The sequence below is a fragment of the Carassius auratus genome, chromosome 36, assembly GCF_003368295.1.
Source record: "Carassius auratus strain Wakin chromosome 36, ASM336829v1, whole genome shotgun sequence".
NCBI lineage: Eukaryota > Metazoa > Chordata > Actinopteri > Cypriniformes > Cyprinidae > Carassius > Carassius auratus.
The window spans coordinates 13,759,582-13,787,089 of record NC_039278.1 but is presented as its reverse complement, the minus strand read 5'-3'; the positions used below and the strand labels follow the sequence as shown (position 1 = coordinate 13,787,089).

At 38.5% G+C, this 27,508-nt stretch overlaps 1 protein-coding gene across 3 annotated transcripts in view; it reads right to left on the bottom strand.

The window, feature by feature from the left end:
- Window positions 1-27,508, bottom strand: part of LOC113055340 (guanine nucleotide-binding protein G(i) subunit alpha-2-like) — a 52,396-nt gene that overhangs the window by 11,977 nt on the left and 12,911 nt on the right. For all 3 annotated transcript variants that reach the window (XM_026221581.1, XM_026221580.1, XM_026221582.1), the window contains one exon: window positions 320-362. In XM_026221581.1, coding sequence (XP_026077366.1) covers window positions 320-362 — 43 coding nt within the window. The remainder of the gene's footprint in view (window positions 1-319; window positions 363-27,508) is intronic.

Here is a 27,508-nt window from a genome sequence, read left to right as displayed (position 1 = left end):
CTACCTGAAAGGCAACATGTTCAAGTTGATGACTGAACGGATTCATTGAAATGAACGATTCTAAACACTAATTAAGACTTGGAGCTCTGGGGTTTGTTTGTGAGTATGTGCACTTTGAGTTCATTAACTATTGATGGGGCAAAAAACTGCCAATGTGGCATTTGAATGGATGTGTTTGAGAAAGAAAATAGTCTTTTTTTAACATTTTTCCACTATAGAGTTGCAGCTGTTCCCTCTCATACCATCCACGCCAGTGTCAGACACTGGCACAGAGAGAGTAAGAGTCTGAAAGAGAGAAGAGAAAACATTGTTCACTCACTTCATCTGTTTTACAATGGTGCTCTTCCCCGATTCTCCAGCACCTGTGACAAAAACACAAAGAAAACAAGGTTAATACAAACAACACACTCATGCACACACTTCACTTCCGAGAGGAAAGCAAGCTCACAGTGTATGTTTTTTCCCTCCATCTAGTCCGAGTCTTAGTGCTAATGCCCACCCTGTAGCAGTGTGTGTGTGTGTGTGTGTGTGTGTCCTATACTTCCAGTTCCTCAAGCTTTGCTGACTCAGCTGCCGATCTTCAGTGTTCCACCCTCTCCCAAACCCGGTGTTTTTTTAAGTTTAGCCTTTAATAGAGATGTCTGAGTGCTTCTCAAACAGGAAACGGGGCCTTATCTAGGTATTTTCCACAGGCCAGCAGGGGCACGCTACTCATCTGACATACAACTCCCTCATTTGAAATCATTTATATAAACACACAAAACATAACCGCCATAAGCTAGGATCAACAAGCTCCCACAAGCACCTTCTAACATCTCAAAAACAAACATCTATGCGTCACAAAGACATATCTGATACGGACTGGCACATTTGCGCGTTGGGGAGCGTGTCACATGACTTGCAGCTCTGAGATGTAGTGCTGCCCTCCGGACATCAGTCTGTGGCCCTCTTACACAACTCTAAACACACACAGATTGCAAACTGAGCGGAAAACTGCCCTCAGACTCCAATGAAATGGTATCCGAAGACGCACAAAGAGGAAAGCCTAAAAAAAAAAAGAAAAACTAAAGTAAAGAAAGCCTCTGTGCGTGTCTGTGAGTTCAAAATCACAGCGTTTGCACACCTGTCAACATGCCACATGCTCACACCCACTTATTCTAAGTGAAGAGACGACTTCACACTTGAGCAGCTGCTATCAACACCTAAAACATGCAAAATCAGATCTCCCACATCTTACAGAGATGGCAGCCGTTCAGACTGCAGACAAGCATCAGTTTGTGGCTTTCATTTGAGAGATTTTTGCAGCTACTGCATGTTTAGAAAGTTAGTGTTAAAGGCTGTTCCCACCAAGGCATTTAACTATAAAAGGGCCTTATGAAATCAGTTATTTCAATTTACATTTTATTCTTCATCATATTCTTTTAATTGTTTTTATTTTTCTGGATTCCAATTTAAAGGTTTAATCAATTTTTTTTAATCAAAAAGCATGTCTAATCAACTGAATCATAAAACTTTAACAAAGTGATGATTTATGCTTAATGATTATTCTCATGATTATTGTAATTGTAAAGATTTTATACAAACTTATGATCAAAAATAGTGGTTACCAAATGAAGGCATAAAACATTAACAATTTTTTAAGTTTTAACAAAGGAAAACTTTAACATTTCATTTTATTGTTAGGAAAACAAAGTGATGCACAACAGAGGTTTACGTTTAAAACCGTGTGATGTGTTAAAATTGTATGATATTCTTTAAAAATAAGGTTTAATTTATTTCATATTAGTTTTATTACTACTACTACTTTGAGAAGTACACTCTACATTACATTAGTTGTATATTATATAGGCATCACTACAACTAACCATAACACATATAATATAAAGATATTAAGAAAGAATGTTGGTAACCTAACAGTTGCTGGTAGCCATTGACCTCCATACAATTTTTGTTTTCCATAGTATGGAAGTAATCAACAACAAGAGCTTGAGCATTTAAAGTTGCAGACGACAAAACTGCAGTGCACGTTTACAGTTTCAACAACTCAATTAAACAAACAATTGCATAGTCTGATGATATGGACAAGAATATAATTATTGCCATACTTGGCAAACTTGTATTGTGCCCGATCCCTCAGAGGACAGAGATGGGACAGCTAAATGAATATATATATATATATATATATATTTTTACATTTCACGTTACCTTTGAACCCAGACAGACTCTGGTATGGCCTGGTATCAGGTGTTGTTTTTGCTTTGCATTGGTTCTCACACAGTTGCGGTACCTCAAATCTGAGGGCAGGTGTGGGTGTGCAAATGACAACATAGGCTACGCTAATGAGAGGTGCACCAATACAGTAGAGCGATGTGGCAGTGAGCTCAGGTGTGCACTCCTGATCTGGACATAATGGTTTTTGTGGACATAATGGTCTGAGGTACACAGGTTCACACAGGAGGCGAGAATAATTCACTTTTTTTTTTTTTTTTTTGCTGCAGCTGCGACCCAGGTTATCACAGTACACATCTGTCTAGGTCCACTCTGCCTGTCTTATTGTCTAGCTTGGCCATCACTTAAATAGTGTTACGGTCTCTTAACTGCATTATGAAATAATAAGAAAGTAATGTACTTATTTAAAAGGCTAAGATCATGCGTGTGATCCATCTAATCTCATTCAAACAGACTTTAGTTCTTGCTCTCGCACTCACTCAATCCGTCCTCTGGGTTTTTGTATTCACTGCTCCAGCAGACAGACTTGGCCACAGCTCTCCACCCTTAGTGATGCGGTTGCTAGGCATTAGCTCCTTTTTCTGCTCAAATTCTAGGAATCTCCAGGCTTTTACAAGCAGAGCGTGATCTCTCTGACTGTTCCCTTAATAAATTCATCTCACTCGTTCTTATTTTTCTTCTGCTCTGATGTTTACAAGCTAGTCTAATGGGAATGCTGGGCTAATAATCTGATCTGAACAAAGAATTTAAACAATACATAAATGTTTTTTTTTTTAATTATTACAAATGTGTTAGACCTGATCAGGTGAAAAAAAAAAAAAAAATTATTCAGGGATTCATGATCAAATTCAAAAACGGCAGCAGCAAATTGGCGTTTTAAATAGTTTAAATAGTAAGTATAACACAGTTATAGGGTTAAAATATATAAATGTGTCAGAGCTGTGGGACAGCATAATCTAAGCATAATCTAAAACATAAACACAAATGACTGCATCCTGTTGGGCATAACTACAATCTTGAGAGCTGAGACAAAAGAACAAGCAATTTCCATTAGGATTCGCTGTGCAGAGTGATGTTAAATAAACAATACATCTTACTAAAATTAGTTGTGACCACATCGCTTAATATTGTAGTGAACCGTTTCGTGGCAATTGTTTAAAAAAAGGAACAAGAAAGCAGCAATTTATGAATTGTGCAGTCTTTCACATAATACATACATAACCACACACTTACAAACCGGATACTTTGGATTAATGAAGTGAAGGTTTCATAAGTGCTGAACATCCTTGCAGTGCCTCGGGGGTCATTTGTAATATTATTTGCCAGCTAAACCCACCGCTGGATAATGAATCGGCAATGAAAAAGATATTGTGAAAACGGTCAAACACTTTTGATGCGGCTAGATCAATGTACCGGCAGAGACCGCAGACTGATGATGCCCTGTACTGGACTGTTTTTATGCCTTAGTTTATATCTAGTAAATGGATAAAACCGTCAGCCGTTTATTGAGCTGTCTAAAAAATGTATTTGTCTGCTTATTTATGGCTTTAATTTTTTCCCCAGCTTGGATTATCACCCTCTGGTCAGATCTAATGTATGCCAAAACACATCATGATGCCAAAATGTCAATCTTCATTTAGTTCCAGATCATTTGCACTGCCAGAATGGGACTTTTAATGTACACATACATAAAAAAAATTAAATGAATAATAACTTGATTAAAACATTATACTGTATATGTTGTGTACCATAAGGGTATGTGTTCATACTGAATTTTGAGAAATTACAAAGGTTAAATTGTCATCTTTATTTCAAACGACCCGACCGACCGCGACCCAAATATCATTACAATTATTTTTGGATGACTCGTAACTGTGGGTAACTGTGGGACCGAGCTTATCTTGGATCAACCCGCGCATCACTGGTGTGTGTTTATATGTATCCAAGGGTGTGGGAAGAGAAAAACAGAGGCCAGTGGGAGTGTGGCTCTGGGTTTGTGTGGACAGCAATGCCACTGTTTACCATCATTTAGGTCACAACATTTCCAGATGAACCAGCCACACACACAGCTGCTCTATGTGAAATCACGCACCTGATGGAATTTACCGCTGATTAGAGAACCGGCTTTACTGACGAGATGCGCATTAATGATCGGCCGATCGTGATCGAAGCAGCCCTATTCATTCTTTTTATCATTGAAAATTAAGCAAACTAATTTTTTTGGTAAACAAAGGGGACTTACTATTAAAAATAAAACATGGAGGAAATGTTGTGTGATTATTCCTTAAATAGTTTCATTTTAGTAGTAGTACTAGGCTATGTACATTCTGTTGAACAATAGAACACACACACACACACACACACACAGTACAGACCAAAAGTTTGGACACACAGAAAACAAAGAATGGAAAATAAAGAAAACATAATATGTGCTTGTCATTTCGGGAATGCGTCACAAAAATGAACCGAAACTCAGCAAATATTTTCCTTACAGAAATAAATATACCTATAGAAAGCTGTAAATGACTACAAAACTAAATAATTAAAATCCAAGACAAATACTCTTATTATTATGTAATCCGTAAAGATGAGTTTCTTTTTAAAGGCCTGTCCAATGATGAGATGGAGGGTCAGGATCATTAACTTCAGTGCGAGACTAACTTAAGTGATTAAAATATCTCTTAATATGATGATCATTTTGCGGCAAGCTGTAGCCTATTTAGCATGCTCACATCACGTTTCTGTGCAAACTCATCATTTCCGTGTGTTTTTTAAAGCACTGTGGTTTAAAAACAAGTGATTTAAGCCATTGAAACGCAAAGAACAGCAATTTATGTGCAAGCTGTCGGTTTCTGAGCATGATTTCTGCAATTGGGCTGGATCTAGGTAGGGTCATATTCAAACCTAAAATGAACCCTACCAGAGTTCATTTGGAAGCAGACTGAGACCACCTCTTCAGCTGGTTCTTTGTGCAGTTGTTCGGTCCGCACCCAAGTGCAATTGTTGCATACATACCTACCAAAAAGGTTTGCACCAAGAGGGGAAATTAACTTGAGTTCGATTTAATCGAACCAAACAAGACAGGTGTGAATACACCATTAAACACTCAAACAGATTCTGGTCTATAGTCCTCCTTAACATTAAAGTCCATGAAAGTCTTTAATGGAAGGCCCATTTTATCATCCACAAGTTGCTTAGAAAAGTAACAGCACAGCTCTTCTCAACAAACCACATGATTTGACTGGATCATGTCCATAGCAAAACCAGTCCAGGATGAGTTTGTTCAACACATATTTGTTAAGAGTGCAATAATAAAGCAGAAGACAATAAATAAGAGAGAAATCAATAAGACCTCAGGCAGTGTCTAGCATGAGCAGTAAAGTAGGTCTACAAGAGGCCTCACACAGACTTCAAGAGACAACAGAGGAAAGAGTCTGCAATACCATGTGTGAGAGTTAAACAACAACCTTAGCTTCAATTCATTTAGGAGCATGACGGTCATTCTCATGACCTGTGACCATGTGTCCACTCACCACATGCAAATATCACACATGCCCTTGAAAATCAATTAAAAAAATGAACACTAAAAATAAGAAGTGAAAATTCAGATAATTATCCAGCTGCAAAATCTCCATCTTCTGCCAGCTCATGAGACGTTTAATTAGAGAAGCGTATTGTTACCTAATGACTCCAACCGGTCCATTGAGAGGCGTGTTGATGTAAATAAAGTGCTTGGTTAGAGATCATGCACCGAGTAATATCTATTAAACACCTGCCTTCAGGGCCCTTGCGAATACGTGAGAGTGAGTTTGTGTGTTTGGCTGAGCTAAGTATGACACTGGTCTCATTAATCTAGGCAGACAGCAGAAGGACGGAGCATTGAGTGTGTGTGTGTGTGTGTAAGTGTGAAAATCTCGAAACAAGCAAGCAGCAGCCCAGAGGCCTTGAAGTCTCCTGGCAGAAGGCAGATCTCCCCTGAGCTCTCCAGTCTAACTCATCTAAAGAAACACCTCTCAACAAATACAAAAAACATCAAATGCATCAAAAAGGTTCATGTAGCAGAGAAAATCTTACGGACTCCAAAAAAGCAAGTGCTTCCTCAAAACTATTATGTTTGGCATGTATTTGCCTGACCGACTTTAAACAAACTAAAAATAGTATTATTTTATATATATATATCTCTATCTCTATCTTATTATATATATCTTTAGCGGTTGACTGATATGGGTTTTTCACTGGTCGATGCCGATATTTTGGAATCAGGGCAGTCAATGGCCGATATATAATGCCGATATTTTGGCCGATATGTTTGGCCAATTTTCTTTTCTTTTTTCACATTCATCTCATAAAAGTGAGTGAAATTCTTTTTGCAGGGTATAAGATAGTAATAGTAGTAGTAGCCCAATTTCGTATAGTAATACTTGGCTCAAAACTTAAGCACCTTCTCAAAACAGTTCTGAAGCATGCTTTTTGTTTATATTTACTGACAGATACTAGTTTTTCCCACAGACAGAAAATTAATTCTCTGCCAGCAGGAGGCACAGTTGGAGCAGAGATATAGCGGTTTCCCCAGTACATCGTGGAGGATATTGTTGGATAAACACACATTTCATGAAGAAATTTAATGTGCATTTTATAATGAGACCAGAAGTTTCGTCTAAATTGAACATGTTTCTACTTTCTTATGCAATGGACTTGTTGCACTTATGAATATGGTAACTTTCCGGCATCAATTCCAATAGGGTAAAGGTAATTATGCTTTCGAAATGGGTTGTATTGCCCTGACACACACTCCGCTGCTGCAGAGTGTGAGCTCTTCTGTCTCTCACACAGCCTCAGATGGAGCTCCGCAACAACACTTAGCTGCTCGCCATGTGCCTGCCTATAAATAGCAGCACAATCGGCCAATGGCGAATAATAATAATAAAAAAGGCCAAAAATCGGCAGACATTTTCTACTGATTTTTAATCGGCTTTGTGGTAACTCTGTGACTTAACTGACCACAACTCTGCATGCACATAGTTTATTTCACGGATTGATATGAAAAGATATGCAGTGTGCTTTTGTTCACACAACATAAAAGCATGCTCAGCGAACTCAATGCTATTTCCACAGTAAAAATTTCATTTTTGGCTATATTAATTTTTTTCGTCTCATGTAGTGCACTGCCGGTGTCTGAGAAACAACAAATAAACAAAAAATTTGTGCTTATTTTTAACAGACAAACTATGCTCATATTCATAATTTCAAACAGTCAGTAAGCAACAGGTGATTGGAAACACATTTGTAACGACATTGTGCTGGGAGAGTCAGATCTTGCACTCGCAGGGCAGCACTGGTAACATCTTCCAACTGAATCATAGCTAAGGTTCATCCAAACAGGGTTTCCCATGCATTGATTGATTTGTGGCGGGCCGCCAAAATATCAAAACTGACTGCCACAAATAGATTTTCCATAAGGCTTTGACTTCATTGAATAAACAAGGCTGTAGGAAACACTGCAGCATGCATTCATACATATTATATGGGAAAAAGCAGCTAAAAGCATCTGAAAGTTCACGTTTGTTTGTGTGAGGTGCGGGAGCTGATGGCAGCGGCGGGGGATAAGTGTGTTGGTCAGTGGATATTGTGGACAGGTTTTTCTGTGTCGTCATGTTCTACTAGTTCTGCAGCTTAAGGTTTGGAACTTTCACTATTAGTAACACATACAGCTGTGTCCTCGCCACAGTGCAACACTGAAAAGAGACCCTTCTCAGATGTGTTTCGAACATTATTTAAATGACACTGGTATTGTGGCATTTTGAAAATTCATATCCTAAGAACAATAAACAACGGTATTCGGTATGCACCGGTATACCGCCAAGCACTAATTTCTACTACGATAATAAAGAGAATTTTAAGTCTTATATTGTGTAAAGGTTATAATCTATTTCAGATAAATCTGTCCAGTAAATGACATAAAAAGAAAACAAACTGTGTTCAGTCACTTTATATGTTGGTTGATCAGACCGTCTGCTCCTGTGTGACACTAGCCTCAGTTTAAGCCCTCATCCGCTTGGCAACCGTTCTATTTGTGGTGATCGATACACATATGACAATCAGTGTTAATTTTGACACAAAATTTTAATTTAGTTTTAGTCTTAGTCTTTTGACTATAATTCTTTGTAGTTTTAGTCAAGTTTTAGTCATCTGATTTGTTTTAATTTTAGTCGACAAAAATTGCTTGGTATTTTAGTCGACTAAAATTGCTTGGTATTTTAGTCGACTAAAATAAGACTAAAATCAATAACAGACTTACTAGACAATTTTTTACAGCTGGTATAGGAAACAAACTTAACCAAAATATATAAAACACAAATTCAACTTTATTTCAACACAACTGTGTCTTTATTTCAATTCAAAAGCTTTTATGCAGCAACAAACACTGTCATTATAATGTAAACAATAACTAGCTGCCAATTGACCATCAATAAAAGAAAAATAAAGTTAGGTCCAGGACCTTAAAGCTTACAGCTGAGCTGAACAATAAGTGCATACATTTAAAGTAAATATTTAATAAGTTGGGTGGATAAAAAAGTAACAAGATTTTATAAGGTATTCATTTGTCTAGCAATATTGTAAATACTACAATATTGTTAGATTAGTATGTATAATGATAGGATGTGAACATTCACGTTTCACATGACTAATATAGAAATATTTGTGATATTGTCAACAAGTAGAACATTATAAAATATACTAAACATTAGTATTAATCAAATGTATGTATCATAATATTACGTATTAGCATCTAACTTAAAGAAGGGGCTATTTTACAGTACTTTTCAGTTCGTAATATTTAATGCTACAACATTTAAGCACTGCAGTTTTCCAGTTTTGCTCAGCTCAATAAACAAAAGAACATCGTTGTGAAATTACATTTGAGAAAATGTCCAGGTGGCTCGTCTGTAAATGTCTTTTCAAATTGGTTGTGTTCTTGCCACGAATGAGCGCTCCGCGTGCTTTACGCTTTGTTTTGTTTTGTTCGTCGTCAAACGTGAAGTGAGCTGTGGACATTTTGTCGCTCTTTTAGACATCACCTCTTCGAATGCCGACTTCCCGGGAGCTCATTTAAAAACTGAAAACCTTCACGTCTCAATAAGTCAGGCTCGGATTGGTTCTCTTCTCTCATGCAGTCTCGCCTGTTCCGTTTTGCCGGTTCTTTTGTTCATTCCTCGCATCTCTCCCGTCTGCTGATTTGATTTTCGTCACAGTCTATTTTCGTCTCGTCCTTTATTCGTTGACGATAATGTCAATCAATTTAGTCATAGTTTTAGTCTCCATCAGTGCCTTCTTTTTTAGTTTTCGTTTCGTTTTCGTCCGCAAAAATATATTTGTGACGAAAATAATGACGAAAATATTTAGTCAACGAAATTAACACTGATGACAATAAAAGGTTGGAGACTGCATCCCGTGCACTGGCTGAGGGGTCAGACGGAGTTGCTGTTAATAGGTAAAATGTCAGATCTGAGCAGAAAGAACAACATGTCTGTCTGCGGAGTATGCAGATATCACTTAGTAATTTCAAAAGTAAAGCTCATAGATAAGTGACTTTCTAAAATCAGTCCATCCTATTTCCATCAAGAGTCGCTCCACACGGAGTTTTATAGTCCAGGGATGAATGAGCGTAGATAAACACGGATGTGTGGGGGGAGTCTAAGCATTTGGCACAATCTCGTTGCAGATCTGACTAAACAAAACCAGGCGATTGGCCAGTTTGAAAGCATGCTGGCATTTATTCAAGAGAGAGACAGACAGAACAATATGTGCACCGCTGATGCTTTAAGCATGTAAAAATCATTTAGCCATGTGGGCCCTTATCTGAGGAGACTGTTTCTTCCATCTTAGATTGTGCTGACACGCAGATCAAGATTTGATTAACTCCACAAACAGGAAATCCTCTTTAATTTCACAGCTGCAACAGGACAAAAGAACAAAAGCTTGTGACTGTCCGGAGACAATTCAGTTCTATACAATGAACTATATACATATATACAATAGGATAAACCAACTACAGACATAAACATAAAACCAGAAGCTCATTCGAGTCAAGAAAAGCATGAATGTGAAAAGGCACTTAAGATGCTTCCTGGTGCTTAAACTGCAATTGTTTTAGAGGAGGAAACTTTACCACTTTAGAAAAGAAAGATGCTGAAACAAAGGTTAATCTGAAAACTTTCACAGTTGGATTTCATTGTGTAGACAAGAAAGTACTCCTCCAAATAGTGGAACTACACTAGCAGTGTTAAATTATCGATACATAAAGTAAAAGTGACATGGTCAAGTATGATATGACATACTCTGAATTATTGCTTGGCTATTATCCCATCATTAGTGCACACACACAGCAGTGAACACACACACACACACACACACACACACACACACACCCGGAGCAGTGAGCAGCCATTTTTGCTGTGGTGCCCGGGAAACAGTTGGGAGTTCAGTGCCTTGCTCAAGGACACCTCAGTCGTGGTATTGAAAGTGGAAGAGAGCGCTGTACACTCACTCCCCCAAACCGACAATACCCACCGATACGAGACTCGAACCCACAACCTTGGGATTATGAGTATGACTCTCAAACCATTTGGCCAAGACTTGCACATAAATAATAAAACAGCATATGGCATGGGCAGATTTAAAAACTTTAAATATTTATTTATATACAACACTTGTAAATGATTTAATTAAGCCGATCTTAAATTAAAATTATTAATGAAAATATATGAATAAAATAATATTATATAAATTAAAAATTATTGAGTATTTTTTTGAGTATTTTTGAAGTAAAAATATATGTTTTACTTCAAATGAATTCTATTCTTTTGAACTTTATCTTAGGACCTTGAACCTTGAATGTATCATGTTTTCTACAAACATATTACGCAGCCCAACTGTTTTCAACATTGATAAGAACTGTATTACCAATCAGCATGTTCGAATGATTTCTAAAGGATCACGTGACATGAAAACTAGAGTAATGGCTGAATCATATTTTTATGACTCAGAGAAGTTAATATGTCATATTGTGGAATCCATGGATTCCCCCATATTTTTGCATTTCATGGAACAGAAGCTGTACTCGAGTCTTGGACTGGGCCACCAGAGGCTCCAATAAAAGCATGATGAATGAATTATGCATACTTCCATTAGCGAGCTGGCCTCCTGAACACACACAAATAAATTATGGATAACGTCGACAAAGCATAAGTAAGAAAAAAATTAATGTGAGAGAGCAAAAGAAAGAGAGCGTAAAGAAAACATGAGAAAAAGTGACTGCGTTTCCATCCTGCTTAATACTGCTGGTACTGAGGGACAACCTTCTGTTTTCTCATATCAACTGTACTTGTGGTTCTAAGGTTAGGCAAGAAGAATAAATATACAATTAATTTTTTTCTGGATGCATCAGGCTTCACAGGCTTTCAGGTTTGATCAGACGCTGATTACAAATAAATTATATAAAATTATAGTAAGAATTTCTGAATATATTTTGTTGTGCTGTCTAGTTAGTTCACTACTTTGTGACTCATTCCTAATTTCTGCAAGGTATTTTTACAAGATACCAGGCGCCTACAATTAGGGGTGCACCGATCAAGATCGGGCGATCATTAATGCGCATCTCGTCAGTAAAGCCGGTTCTCTAACCAGTGTTAAATTCCATCAGGTGCGTGATTTCACATAGAGCCGCTGTTAACTGAGAAGATGCGCAAATTCATTTTCAGCGTTTATCTGCGCATCTTCTTTATCGCTGATTAGAGAACCGGCTTTACAGACGAGATGCGCATTAATGACCGGGCGATCTTGATCGGTGCACCCCTACCTACAACAAGCACTTCTATAGATCATTACTGGATTGTCATTTCTTTGAGAATTCGATAACATGCTTGTATTAATTCTAGCTTTTATTAGACAGACACATTTGTGAAGTATCTTTGAAATCTATGAGAGCCCTGTGTTTGATTCCTGCTCTAGGCACAGAGAAGAGCTTAATAAAGCCATGGCAATATCCCATGCCAGGCAATGCATTAGTAAAATATCATTATTGCTCGGCGGGGGGGGCACAGATATGCTCTTCAACACAGAACATCAGATTGTTCAATCATTATCTTTCCTAAAAATGGTTCAGCTCAAATATAGAAAAACATACAGAAATAAATAGTGAATTTATGAATAAAATCAACACAGACAGAGACACTTAAGCTAAAAGATGAGGAGACACAAAGACTAGTGGTAAGATACATTTTTCTGCTTGACCGATGTGGCGCACCAGACTTTTATTTTGACGGCACTGAGAAAGGCTCTTGTTTACTGTCGTTGTTAACAGGACCGTGCTGCTGTGGCTTTGCTGAGAACTTTTTTTTGTAGTTTTATTTATATAAAACTATCCAAAATGTAAGTCAGTTAATATTACTTGTTTATCAGTCCTGTTTTATAAATATATATATATATATATATATATATATATATATATATATATATATATAGACAAACAAACACACACACAAATATACACATATTGATTTATCGCCCCAATGCTTTCCAACGTATCGGCAGTAAAAAAAAAAAAAAAACAATATCCGTCCACCACTAACAAGGACATGAAAAGAAATGAAGCATGCCAGACTGAAAAAAAAGCAACCGAAGCAGTGTATTGACATATGCCTGTTCATACACACACTTGAGCAAAGGACAGCACACACACAAGCGTTGTACTTCATAATTAATTCCGCCTGAAAGGCCATCTATCAAAGGAAGAAGTCTGTCTGGCGCTCCAGGTTGCCTTGAAGCCCTAAGGGAAGAAAGAAAAAGACTCCAGACAGCCACACACAAACAAACAAACGCCTCTCTCACTTCTTCATGTGATCAGTGAAATCTGACTGATCAGTGAAATGGAGCAGAGCAGATGCTTTCAGTTTACAATTGTAGCAATCTTTGTCTAACTGAACTAAATGGTTTTTATTTCTGTAAAAAAGCAAAAGGACAATGGGGGCAGCCCACTATTAATCACGTGGGCAAGTCATGTATTCGGGCTAATGCCAGTAACACTGAATACCATAGTAAGGATTCAAATAAACAACACAAACTTTACATTTGTAGAAAAGCACCAACAATACTCTTTTACATCTGAAACCGGGTGTAAGCAGAAGTGAAAATATCTGCTTTTCATCTCTTCAAATGAAACTGGAGTTCAAAAGGCATCTGTGGCTCAGGACTGATGATCTCCAGACCCTGAGCTCAGGTTAAAGCTTGTCAGAGGTTAGACGCAGATGGATGGAGGCCAGCTGCTTACAAGGCCTGGGCACTGTAGGGAAACACTTTCAGTTCCCTGAAGACAAACTACTATCATATCCCAAATCCTGACAAAACTTTTCATGAGTACTTTTCATTTTCTGAATATATGGGTAAAAATAATGCATAAACTTTTTAAACAGAGATAATAAAGGTTTCTTTTTCTCAATAGCAAGTTTTCTACACATGCAAATATGATATGCAAAAAGGTGCTAATAACACCTTTTATCCACAGTCACCTGTGATTATTAACACCCCTTTCATTCCTCTCTTCAGGTAAGCAGCTATAGATACAGGAGCTATTTTAAACCATGCAGCATTGACGGTAACATGGCAGTGTGGAAGCAGAAAGATGAATTAAAGCCTAATGAAAGATAATGCAAGGTTAAGGTGTGTCTCTGAGGAAACTGATCTATTTTTCTAATTTAAAGATTATATTAGCTTTGAAGTGGAAAGGAAAGTCTTGTCATTTTTTTTTTAAGAGCAGTGGGTGACACCAAGCAACTATGCAAGTAATATCAAATTTACACTGCTGGGCACAAAACGTTAACATACTGAATTAGTGTTTATAAAGAAGCTGTTAAATAAGGGTTTATTATTATTATGGTTTTGTTTTCACAAATGCAGGTCAAATGTAAAGTGATCAATCTTACGACTGATGTTAATGTAATTATTTATACAGTTGATCATGTGTTGCAAAATATTGCTCATTTCAGATTGAGCCACATTCACTACACTATGCTGCAGTTCTGCGATTATGAAGGCTATATTGCCTAATTGTCAATTACTTGTCAATTGCCAAACTTTGTTTACCTTGCCATGTCGCAAGAGTGCAGCAGATGTGAGTAGTGAAAATGGAGTTTAATTCATATGGACTCTGAATGAACCAAGTGGAGACTGTAGTAAAAAGGGAAGTAGAGCCTAACTTATAAGGGCATCCCTAAAGTGGAATGGATTTGACTGATGGCACTCTGAAAAGAGAACAGACATATGCGCTCAATTAGAGACGGTAAAAGTGAGTGGGTCCAATATCATTGGTCTTAAAAAGTGGGTGGGTCTTGCCTCACCCACATTCAATTTTACATCCCCCTTTTTGCAATGCAACCATAAGCAATTTAAAAACTACAGCACCTGTTATCTGTCTCAAATGATTATTTATTTAACCTCAGGTTTAAACAGCCAGCTCCGTACTGACAGATGAGCTACGCATTACTTCCAGTTCCCAGTGATGCTTCTGAAATCATTCTGCCCAAACAAGCCGGGCTAATGGCTCTTGCGTCACATTGTAGATTGAAAAGCAATGATTTGGGAACAAGCCAGCCGTCTCTCAGGGGTCTATACCCGACGGGAACTGGGAAACAGGAGTTTCGAGAAGAAATGTCGGTATCTCAAATAGCATCAAGTGAACTTCTCAAAACAGCATAATTTGCCAAGTCCTCAGATGCACACACATGTTTTCAGCCTACAGGAACAATATGTTGTGTCAAACAAGCAAAGCCCAATCCATCAATATTTCCTTATTGTTCCTGTCATTCAATTTTAATTTCCTTGATGAGAATGGTAAACAGGTATTGATGCTTTGCAGGACTTACGGTTTTAGATCAGGGACAGATTCTCAGAAAGAAAACATGTCTGATAACAGGACTCATACAGGAAGTTTAGTCCCATTTGCACTGCCATAGTAGCCTCTAGCCAGCCAAATTCAGAAAAAAAAACACATGAAGTAGTGTGGTTAGAGTAAAAATATTTATAAAAGGCCTAAAGGTCTCGCGCCAGACCTACAGTGTTCAAGTATTACTTGTGGCACTCTTAAAGCATCATTTCAAATACTAATTTTGAAATGTAGACTATGCTTTGGGTCAGCTGCCATTTCACATGGCATCTAACATACCATTTACCTTTCTAAAAGATTAAAGGAATAGATAAATGGCTGATGAGCTGATGATATTCAATCTGGCTGAAAGGTTATGACCAGGCATTACCTAAGGGCGATCCTGCAAAGACAAGCCGACAGATAGACTTGATCTCCTGCCGGGTCTGTTCGGGCAGTGTTCAGAAGCCAAGAGCACTGACAGATCAGGATCATTATCCATCACAGGACCCCTCGGGCCACAAAGGGAGTGAGATAAGAGGCCCTGAAGAACAGGTATATTAGTTCCATCTTATATTTGGGCTGTTCTCAAGTAATCTGATTTAGACTAGAGTAAGAGAAAAACCAAACTGTGTCTGGGGGAGGAAGGAAAAGGAGAGATTTGTAAAAGTACAGAGAGGAATAAAATTCTCTTAATTGTCCTGAGAGACAATTACATGGTACAGTAAATCACAGCTATTAAACAAACAGCATGCTTTACACCATCACTACATTCTTAAGTCAACATACGACTTTTCAAGCCAAAAATATATTTAGTGGCTCATGGATCGTGATCTTAGAATACTTTTACTCACCAGAACCCCGTTTCTCACAGCTTTAAATATAAAAAATAAAGAATTACATAACTGACCTCAGATCAGTAAGGGGAACGTGTAGCAGCACCTGCCGAATGGTTTGGCGGAGAGGCCTGACAGTACGCAAAAGGAATACGGAGTGATTTCCCCCGCTGCACTGACAGGGATGGCATTGTGAGAGACAACCTTCCCCTGAACCTCACATGGCCCTCAACCCTGCTACTGCTCGATTTTCTATACTGTTCTTTTGTTTATTTGGTTTCCTTTCAAGGAGTCTCCCTCTCTCTCAAATGCAGCTGACAACTGCCACAGTTCTGACCACTGCCACAGTTCTAGCCTCTCTCTTGCCATCTATCCATCATTCTTCACAAGTTCAGTCATGTTACAAAAACATAAAACGGACAAACTGCAACGAACCACATCTGTAAATTATGTCTCGCATGGGATATTAATTCTACAAAGAATGTGTCTGGGAACAGCAAAATAACAGCTTGCAAAAAAAGACTGAAATAGGTAAAAATAAAAAAAAACTCCTAACAACTGAAGTCTGAAAGTTTCTCCTCACTGAATGTGCAAACAGCTGTCTGCAGTCAACACTTTGGTGAATGGCTGTATTATTGTGAAATCCCTTTTTCCCAGCGCTTTGTGTCACACTTCAATTTTCTGTCTTTCTATCGCTCTCTTTCACCCACATAAACAGGCCTGTTGTCTTTTGAAACAAATGTCACAGCGGTCTCACATAAACAAACATCGCAGCTAGACCTAGCTAACCCTGTCTCAGTTTATGTGTGTTCAAAAACAATTACAGGGCATTTCAAGATATACATCAAAAGCCAAAATGATGAAGTCTGATGCACTTTTATCAAAAGCATAAACTTCTATGATTAATTTAGTGAAACTCTTGTCTGACTGTGCCCAAGTGGCATGACAAAAGTGGCGTAAATCCCCCAAAAAACTTGATGTAGCATATATTATGTGATGTCCCATTTTCTTGTGAAAGATGCCCTGCATGTGAAATATTACATGCACAATAAGACAAGATTAGAGATAGGTTCTCAGGGTCTTACAGTCTTTGGTGGTTACTGCAGTGAATGATTGCTATCGCTGACCTCTTTAGTTGTGAAAACACAACTACGTGCTTTAGTCTGAGGGCACAACAAACAGAGGGGTGGATACAGTTATTTAATGCTAGTAACGGTAAGGTAAATCTCTGACATGATATAAGTGTGACAGAGGACACCGAGCTGGTTGAGCAACAAACAAACTGAAGTGACTTTACATTAAAACACTTTGACATGGATTGATGAACATTCACACAGGAAGGGGATGGGGTGTGTTTCAACGTGCCAATCTGTGAGATGGAGCTGAAGGGAAGTTGAGGTTTTGAGTCAAAGAACAGATGCGCCCAAAATGATTCTGACTTGCAAAGAAGGGTCTTTAAGTGTTTTGTAATATTTTTTTTGAGGGAGAGTTACCCCTAAAATTAAAATTGTGTCATGTATTCACACTCTTACTGTTCTAAATCAATATTTTCTTCTGTGGAACAAAAACTATTTTATGTTAAAGTACGATTTAACTTTTAGAATGCATATATTAGGGCTGGGCGATGTATCGAATATTAGCGATTATATGGAATTAATTTAGACGACGATGTAAAATTTGAAAATATAAGGAATATAGAATATTTCAAATTCAAGCATACTTTCCAAAGAGAACGTGCCAAATGTCCAAAAAAGGAACATGTAACTGCAGACTGCTCTATGCACCTCTACAATCTTTCATGAGAGCGGTTGCCAGATAACAAGAGTTTGAAACTTCGAATCAGAGCTTCGCTGTTACGAGGATACATTTTCTGCCTGGTGTTTGCTTATTTTAAACAATCTGGCAACCATGCACACGTGCTTGCTCCTCATTGTGGAAGCACCGCTGAGATGATCTGAAAACACTACTAAGCTGGAGTTTAGTGATCTAAAGAAAGTGTTGTTCTGCTGGTCTGTGTTCTGTCATGAGATCTCGACTGTATTGTTTGTGATTGTGATAGCTGCAGAAATGCACTTACTCAACCACTGATGTTTGGATAGAGAAGCATAGGCTGTAGCCGTTTGGAATTACTATTATGGAATTTCACTGTTATATTTACCAGTTTTCATAATATAGACAGAGAGAGTGCAAAAGTCTTCTGGTATTCATTTATATATATTTATTTTAAATGCTCACTCTGTCTTCACACAGCTTTCCTCAACAACTCGCAAATTTATTCATTCATTTGGACGAAACTAACAAGCACAATGAAGGGAAGGCGATTTCCGGAATTCCCTGTAGTAAATAAATCGGGTGGAGAGCAGATGTGCAAAACAAAAACAACAGTGACTTTTACATCTTTAATTACATCTGAGAGACGTCACCTCAGCCAGACCCTAGTGAAGTGTAAAATCAGCCACAAATGTTTCTGCAGAAATGATTAGACGAGTATAGAGAATTAAGAACAAGGTTCTTGCAAGCTAAACAAAACATAATGGTGAAAACAAAAACAAAAAGTGCGAGGAAATATGCCTCTCAAAACCACTAGATGGTTCATTTTTTCAACCAGCTTTCTAAGTTAACCGTTCAACTTTCTCCATTCTGTCCAAATATGACTTTCCAAATCCCGAGTCTTCCTAAAACATTTCCAAACCAAAGCACTTCCTGTCAACAAGGGCAACACTGATTTATAAAAAGCCAAAACTCCCGTCTTACACATTTCATTCCTGCATTTCAGGGAGAAGGATGGCGTCACAACTTTGTAATATTGTTCCTCAAATCAAAGCGAGATTCTGGTAGTTTTCCCATCTTTGTTTGGTGTTAAAAGATTTTGAAGGGCTGCTCAGTCTCATTATATAATAAATTACAATTTGATGTCTGTTATTCATTCATCACAGTTGGTGCTTGTAGAGAGCTATTTGTTTTGGATCACTGATAGGGTGAAACAGTGTCACTATCCAAATATACTTCCTTCCTCACAGGAAGCTAGTGTGAAGGTTCTGCCCCAACCCTTCCGGTTCTGGATGCACACAGAATATTTGCCCTACATTAGTGTTTCCACAGTACTGTAACACCGATAACGCTAAAGACAGTCACTTCTGCACCCTATTGTACCTCACTGCAACACAAGTTGGCGTTTAAAGCACTCCTGACTCAACAGTTAACTTGAGCACGGGTCAATGCTGACTTTTCTTCTTTTGCAGAATACAAATCGAACCACATCTGTCCGTCAGCTTTTGGCAAACTCACTTAGGAGAAGTTACTGCCTCAGGCACAGTCTCATGACAAATGTAGATGGCCACCTTTACTCCACCTCAAGCAAAAAACGGAGAATGCCTGACTGAAGGACGAAGAGTGAAGAGGATGAAGAGAAACGGACATCTGACTTTCCATTGTTTGCTTCATGAAGTTTGAGGCAAGGAGCCTGGTTTTCTGTGATTCATATAAACAAGGCAATGCTGAAAATAAAACATTCTCCTCAGCTCTTCGCTCCAAGAACGCTTAAACGCTACAGGCAAATACACATTTGTATTCCTTTGTCACAAACTTCCTTGCAACAGGACTTTAAAGAAAGTGGGTATGTTGCATTAGTTTTATGATCGCTGCACTTGGGACATTTAAAAAACATTAACAGAATCTCAACTAGAACTGCACTTCTAGTCTTCTATATTGAGGATGTGTGTGTAACATTACAAAAACTGCATCAAAATGAGCAAAATGCGGAAGGAAATATGGTTCTATAGCTCTCAGTCCCAAGGGACAGAAAAAATTATGAAAAGAGAATTGCTCTACAGCTACCCATTAATATCCTGAAGAATTTGTGGTATGAATTACAATAGATAATGACTTTGCCGACTGATGCTTAAAAACAATCTAAGTCCTGCTTTCTGAATCAGAGGCATGTTTTATTAGCATAAGAAATCTTGTTTTAGTTTTCAGCTGCTAATTAATTTCATTTAATGGAAGTTCTGCACCGACAGGCCCTTCAAGGTGGCTTTCCTGTAGCCGTATCCATGGTTACAAAAGCGAAGGCAGGGAAAACTCATTTTAGGAGGGAGCATGTGGATTTGAGTTGTGAGTCTGTGTGTGTGTGTGTGTGTGTGTGTGTGTGTGTGGCAGATTGTAATTCCAGGCTTCAAAGGGAAAGACTAAAAGAAGCTTTAAGGGGAAAAAGAACATCACTAACCTCGGAGTCGTTCAGGGTGGCAAAGCTGTACAAGGGTATCAACTTTATACAGGGACAACCATGACAAATATGTATGCAAGGAAACAGTAGTAAGCAACCTTTTTCAAAACATCTTTTGGACATTTTTTCAGCAACCTTGGTTGGGTTTTCTCACTGGGTTTTTAATAATGTCTTAGTTAAAGACTTGACATGAATCAAAAAAATCAGCTAGGAAGTAAGTAACATTACAAGTTTTGATGTGAAAAAAAAAAACTTAAAAATAAATAAATCACAAAATAAACATTAATAAAGGTACAAGACTGTGTTCTAAACAGCTCTAATGAGGGTCACATAGTTTTTCTGATAAGAATTCTGAAATTAAACGATAAAAAAAATTTAAAAAAAATTATAAATATATATATATATATATATATACAAAAATCGAAATAATGCAAATGAATGGCTTTAAAATGTTCTTCAAATGTTTACTTCCAGAACCCAGCTCTTGCTCACTATTATAATGACGGCAAGCTTGAATCTAATTTGTTGATTGTCGTTTATGATATATATGCAACTGACATGCACCAGTATGTGTGAGAAAATTAATGTAGCAGTGGGTCAGGCACTCAGTGTCTCATGTGCATGTAGTTGGAACGACACTTTAACCTTGAAAAGCTCAGGTTTCCAGCGCTCATGCCGACTATAAAATGGGTCTTTTATTCTAGACAGCCTCGACAAGCTTTCTCTTTGGAACATACACAGCTCAACTCTTACGTGCTTTGTGTAATCACATGGTTGTCTTGCCCTTGCTCACTGTTTCCTGCATTTCTGTCTTGTTTAAAGAACCTTTGCACTCGAGGCTAGGGATTCAATGGAAGCAAGATCGTGAAGAAATAAGCATAGTTCGTTTTTTTGAAGTGCTGTATTTCATTAAAGGGACAGTACACCCAAAGATTAAAAGCTATCATCACCATTGTGTCACTTCTACTTTAATACTAAAGCAGAACACAACAAAAAATATATATTTTCTGTGATGAGTTTCACTTACTGTAAAAGTACACAACCTTATAATTGTGGCTCACTGACATCAGGGAGCATGACACGTTATTTGTCACCTGTTGCAAAACACTGAATCACAGCATTTAGAAATCTCACGTAAGTATATATGTATTTACATTCTCTTTTCTCCCCATCACAGCCCTTTCTTCTCTCTCTCTCATGCACTTCTCATTGCCCTAGAGCTCTCACAATCAGGTAGCTGTGTATCCTGCCATTATTGATCTCTGTGTCCCGTCTCCTGCTACTGGAGATGTGTGAAACACAGCTGGCCCAAGCTAATGATTAGCCCAGCGGTGGAGGAACAGCCCTGACACAGACTGTTCAAAGGTACAGCAGCACTATTCTTAGGAAAACTTTCATGAACAATGTCATAAATTCACAGTCATCAGATCACATTCACTAGAACTGAAACGCATAAATCAAAAATCAAGATGTTAAGGCTGATGAGATGATAGTAAAGTCTCAGACAACTTAAGGGGAAAGCGCTCCTCTTTCACTCACTTTCTCTCTCATTATGTGGGTGGATCTTTGAGGGCTGCAGCCGTACTCCTCTCTCTCTAAAAGTTTTCACAGTCTGCTCACGTTATGCTGCCCCACAAAGAGTCTTTCTGTGGAAGGGCACGAAACCACAGGCCTGCGGACTACGACATAATTACAAATCACAAAGCCCTCAGTACTGCTGGCCAGCCCCAGCTGCATTCTGCACCCTTTCCAACCCCAAACAGAGTCTCTCTCCATTCCTCTCTCAACTGGCTGAAATCCCTCCTCCTTATGACACACACTTTCTCCTCCCAGTGAAAACCAGGTCTCACTAACTTTATAAATCATACATGAAGAACTTTGAGGATCAGTTAGGACAAATGCACAATACACAAATGCACACAACAACACTGTTCATGTACTGCAGGGTAAGATTAAGTTAAGTTTACATTTAACCAGTTTAATATGGAGAGGCACTGAAATGTAGATCTGCTTTTGTATGACAACCAGAAAATGAACGTTTTCATTTTCCAGTGTTTCTCTATGGTCCTGAAACCTACAGATGTCAAGTGAACTAATCCTTTAAATTCTAATGTTTGTTTTCAAAGATTAGTACATTAGATGGTAGCAAAGCTAATCGAATGGGAAATGAGCACGCACAGTTAAATATCAACTTAAAGTATATTGAATATCACAATAAATAAAAGAAAAAAAAACTGATATGCAAATCTCAATCTCTGACATTAAAGCTGCAGTCGGTAACTTTTGACGCTCTAGCGGTTAATAAACAGAACTGCTTGCGTCTTGCGGGAGAACATCGTAGCCGGAACTACTTCTCTCTGTTTATGTCTATGAAGAATCACAAAGGTACTGGGTTACTCCGCCGCGGTACCCCCGAAGCAATCTAAAATAGTCAGAATATAAACACTTATTATAGGTGCACCCCAGAAACACGGTTTGGAAAATGGATTCATGGTGTACTCGCTTATTATATACATTTTTCTACATTTTGAACACAAATAAAGTTGCGGACCGCAGCTCTGATTGGTTGTTTCTTAACAGGAGCGATGTATTACTGCAAATTGCAATAGGACCACTGGGAGGATCCAGAGGAGCTTGATTTTTCACAGATTATCTGTCTCATATTCTACTGTCAGGACATAATGACAGGTTTAATAAATATGTAAAAAATATATTTTTACAAAAGTTACCTACTGCAGCTTTAAACATACCTGAAAAAAAAAAAAAAAAAAAACAACAACAAAAAAAATACTAATATGATACATTGAAACCATCCAGATGTAAGCGACAGTCAAAAAAAAAAAAAAAGGACTGAAATCACTTCATCATGTTATCTAAAGCCATCTCATTTTTGCAGTTCATTCCCCTGCACGATTAATTTGCTAAGTACTTAGGAAGCGCAGTCTTTATCATCCTTCCTCGTGTCTAATCAAACATCGAGGGATTTTCTCTTCGTTGAGATGAAGTTCTTACTTAATCCATCTAGTAATCGTCCTCTCAGCGGCAGGCTGATGACGACCTAGGTTGTCCGAGATAAGAGGGCACAGATTCAGGCAGCAGTGGCACCGTACTCACACATCATTCGCCACCTACACCCATCGGCAGCCATATCACCCTGGAGCCCAAGACCGGTTGCCCACTGAAGCTAAGCAGGGCTGAGCCTGGTCAGTACCTGGATGGGAGACCTCCTGAGAAAACTAGGTTGCTGCTGGAAGAGGTGCTAGTGAGGCCAGCAGGGGGTGCTCACCCTGTGGTCTGTGTGGGTCCTAGCGCCCCAGTGTAGTGATGGGGACACTATACTGTCAACAAGCACCGTCCTTCGGATGAGACGTTAAACCGAGGTCCTGACTCTCTGTGGTCATTAAAAATCCCAGGATGTCTTTCGGAAAGAGTAGAGGTGTGACCTCGGCATCCTGGCTAAATTCGCCCATTGGTCTCTGACCATCATGGCCTCCTAACAATCCCCATATCTACTGATTGGCTTCATCACTCTGTCTCCTCTCCACCAGTAAGCTGGTGTGTGGTGGGCGTTCTGGCGCAATATGGCTGCCGTCGCATCATCCAGGTGGATGCTGCACACTGGTGGTGGATGAGGAGATACCCCCTGTCTATGTAAAGCGCTTTGAGTGTCTAGAAAAAAAGCGCTATATAAATGTAAAGTATTATTATTATTATTATTATTATAATGAAAAAACAATCAAACCAATGAGTTATCATGAGAATGGACTGTCAGAGCTTGTCACAGTGTGACTCAGATTGCTATTGCTCCTGACACATATTGGATTAAAGCAGGAAGTTGAAAGCAGGAAGTTGTGTAACTCTGAAACAATAAGGTATGACTGCAACCTCTCTGCTGCAACTTTTTGGAAAAAATGTTAATGATGTATTACGAGCCTAATGATATTATTAATATTAATTGTCTTGACATCGTCAAAGGCATCAGCCAGAGAACAATATCTATGACTATCATCGATACACAATACAAAACCCGGCAAAACCCAAATTGAAATGGCTTTCAAGTTTGCGGCACAAGGAGTGTAGGTTATGCAATACTTTAATTGGGACAAATTACAACCCCATGAATGAGCAATCGTAATAGCCACACTTTCCTTACCAAATACATATTAAAAACCACAAGGGTCAGAGTGTTTATGGCAATGACCAACTCTGATCCATCGCTGACAATCACGTGTTTGGGAAAGTCCAGAAAAGGTCAAGAATGTTTATGACTTACAGCAGACACACACAAAACTTCCTCCTGCTTCTGATGAGACTCTCACAAGAGAGCTAAAGGAAGGATTGCACATTTGTAGCACATCACAAAGGCAGGGAGTGCATCATGGCACCCGTGAATGTGTGTAACGGCTCCACAGGGCATTTCCGGGCACCATGCCCTGCCCGCTCCACCTTATCAGCAGTAGAGACACAAGCCTGCCAGCTTTAATGAAAGGCTTCCTGAAGCCCATCTAATCCTCCTGCAGAACGGATCTACGTGTGTGGCACGTCAACAGAACTCCATCACAAAGCAAAGGGTGACAATCAAAGTTAGAATTACAGATGTGTCAAAAACGACGCTAAGAAGTACACTATCATTAGCACGCTCACACACACTTTGATTTTGTGTGTGCGTGTTGAGACACGAGAAGCATGATGGAAGTGAAAGGTTTTGCACATTCAAAAAAAAAAGAAAGACTACACGAGACAGTCGGGTAATAAACATACAAGCACTTCCTCTTCTTTTCTGCTTGCAAAACAATCTATACCAAAGCACACAGATCAACCATATTTGACCAAGCAACACTAACACTAATGTAACAGCAGATCATCTAAATAAGCTCATACTCAAAAAAGGCTGATTTTTTTTTATGCAGTTACGTTATTTCCATGAGATGCAGTTCTGGACCAAAGGTGAAGCAAACCACATTTTGCCAAGTGCAATTGCATGCAATTGGATAGTCAACCATTGAATTTGCATCACAAGTTTTATTACATTGTGAAGTAGATGTCAGTTACTAGAGCTATATTAGATAAACATGATCTCACTGTAAAGTGCAGACAGGATAATCTGAACAGTATGACAGTATAAATATGATTACTTTCCAGTCTGTTGCACAGCTTAGCACTTTCTGTGCAATGCTAAAATAATATTTATTGGCTGTGACTGTAAAGCCTGATTTTAAGACTGAGAATAAGCCTTGAGTCCTGACATCTGAGCGGATGTGCTCGCTGCACTAATGGGCATGTGACGTGCTTGAAAACTGACAGAAGGGAGAAGTGATCTCAACTGAGTTGTTCACTCCAAAAAGAAAACTAACTTCCTAGTAACATTTATGCTTTCACTGAAATCTAAGAAATACACAATTACTGAAATAATAATAATAATAATAAACCAACTCTTCGGACGTGTTTACACCTGACAGGTTTGGTTAGATTAAAACAAACAAATCTGGAACTCATTTGAATAAGTGTAATCACTGCCATTCGAACTAAACTAGTGGAAAAAGCCTAAAGAAGTGGATATCAATCTACTTTCAAATGTACTCCGGTGAAGTCCGACTGATATTTAAACTCAACAGGGACCAAAGACACGCAAATGAATTTAAAACAGGACGTGATGTCACAAGATAAGACCCTAAAGAGGACAAAATGTTCAAGCACCTGGTTCTTATTGTCATAGGAGCCATGTTGGCCGCCACTGCAAATGCACGCTGGAGTCAAGAGTGAGGGACTACCAGCAGAGCCTGGTCGCATGATCTTAGGTTTCTGGACGGAGTGTACTGAAGTTCAGTAGACAGGAGCTAGATTATGTAAAGACATACAAAAAGGAGAATTTTTAAGTCTATTCTCTGGGGAACCAGCAACCAGTGCAGAGATCCGAGAATTGGAGTGATATGTTCTTGTTTACGACACTTGTGAAGAAGGTCTAGCTGAGATGACTAGGATTTAAATTGTGCTTTTTTTTCTTCTTCTTTTTTTACTCAAATTGCCCCTGAATGAGTGAAAATCGTTCAACAGGATGGGTGTGTTAGCTTCCTGTACTTAATGAACAAAGGGATAGCACCAACCTCAGTCTCGGCACTAGCTGTGACAAGCCAAAAGAGGAAGTGGTTTGAGGGAACAGGAAATGACATCATTCCTGAAAACCAGCTTTTGAGACGGCAAACGGCTGCTTCGGTTGAGAATGCCATAAAGGCTTTATATATGGCTGCTGGTTTTGTGCATCCTCCAGGGATCTGGGTAGATATAACAAATGTTTCCCAGGTCACTAAAAATAACAAATCAGGAGGCCCAGGTTACGGTTAGTGGCCATTCTGTGGCTGTATACAAGCTCCAGACTCTCAATGATGATTAAAATCAATGCGACTTGAACAGGTTGAATTGACCAAATGAGGGGAAAAGGGCCAAGCAAAAGGCACAGGCACAAACTTGTGCCTGTGTCTGTTGAGCAGCCATTAAATCAAAACTGAAAGGAAGACATTATACCAATTAGGGCTGCACATCAGCTATGGGGACAGGACTGAATGTGTAAAAGAAATCAGGCACAGCATGGCCATTTGGACCTCGAAATTGGATCTCGCCACAATGCTAAATCAGAACACCAAAATAAACCTAAAGTAGGGATGTGCAAAACTACTTGTTTTTATAATCAACTAGCAAGTGGGTGTTATTATGCTGGTCATATTCATAAACACGGATTAGTCACGTTTTTACAGAGTGTGCACATAAGACATGTTCTGTCATTCAAAAACAGTTGGAAGGAGATTGACAGATTAAGACAAAACGAAAAACGTAGGGATGCAACGAAATTAAAATTCTGGGCCAAAACCAACATTTTTGGATGCACTTGGCTGAAAACCAAATAATTCTTTCTTGTTTTATTAAAGAATATAAAATGATGTTGGAAGACATTTAAAATTTACCTTAATAATTTTAATGATACAGAATTAAAAAAAACGTTTAATGAAAGTAAAGCAATAAAACTGGATGGAAAATATATTAATTTTGTTTTTTTTTTCAGTTCTGTGAAACAGAATCAGATTTATCTGATTTTTTTTTTATCCAAATAATATATAGTCTAATTTAGCAGCGTAGCCCAGTGCAGCTGTATAACACTATGTTTCAGCACAGTAGCACCATGGTACACAAGTAAAGCATTCGCATGGGACAAGAGCAACTCAACATAACGCACAGTCATAGAGCAAAATATTGAGTGGAGCGTCACACTCAGTGACGACGGCTAGAGAGTGAAACCCACATGCT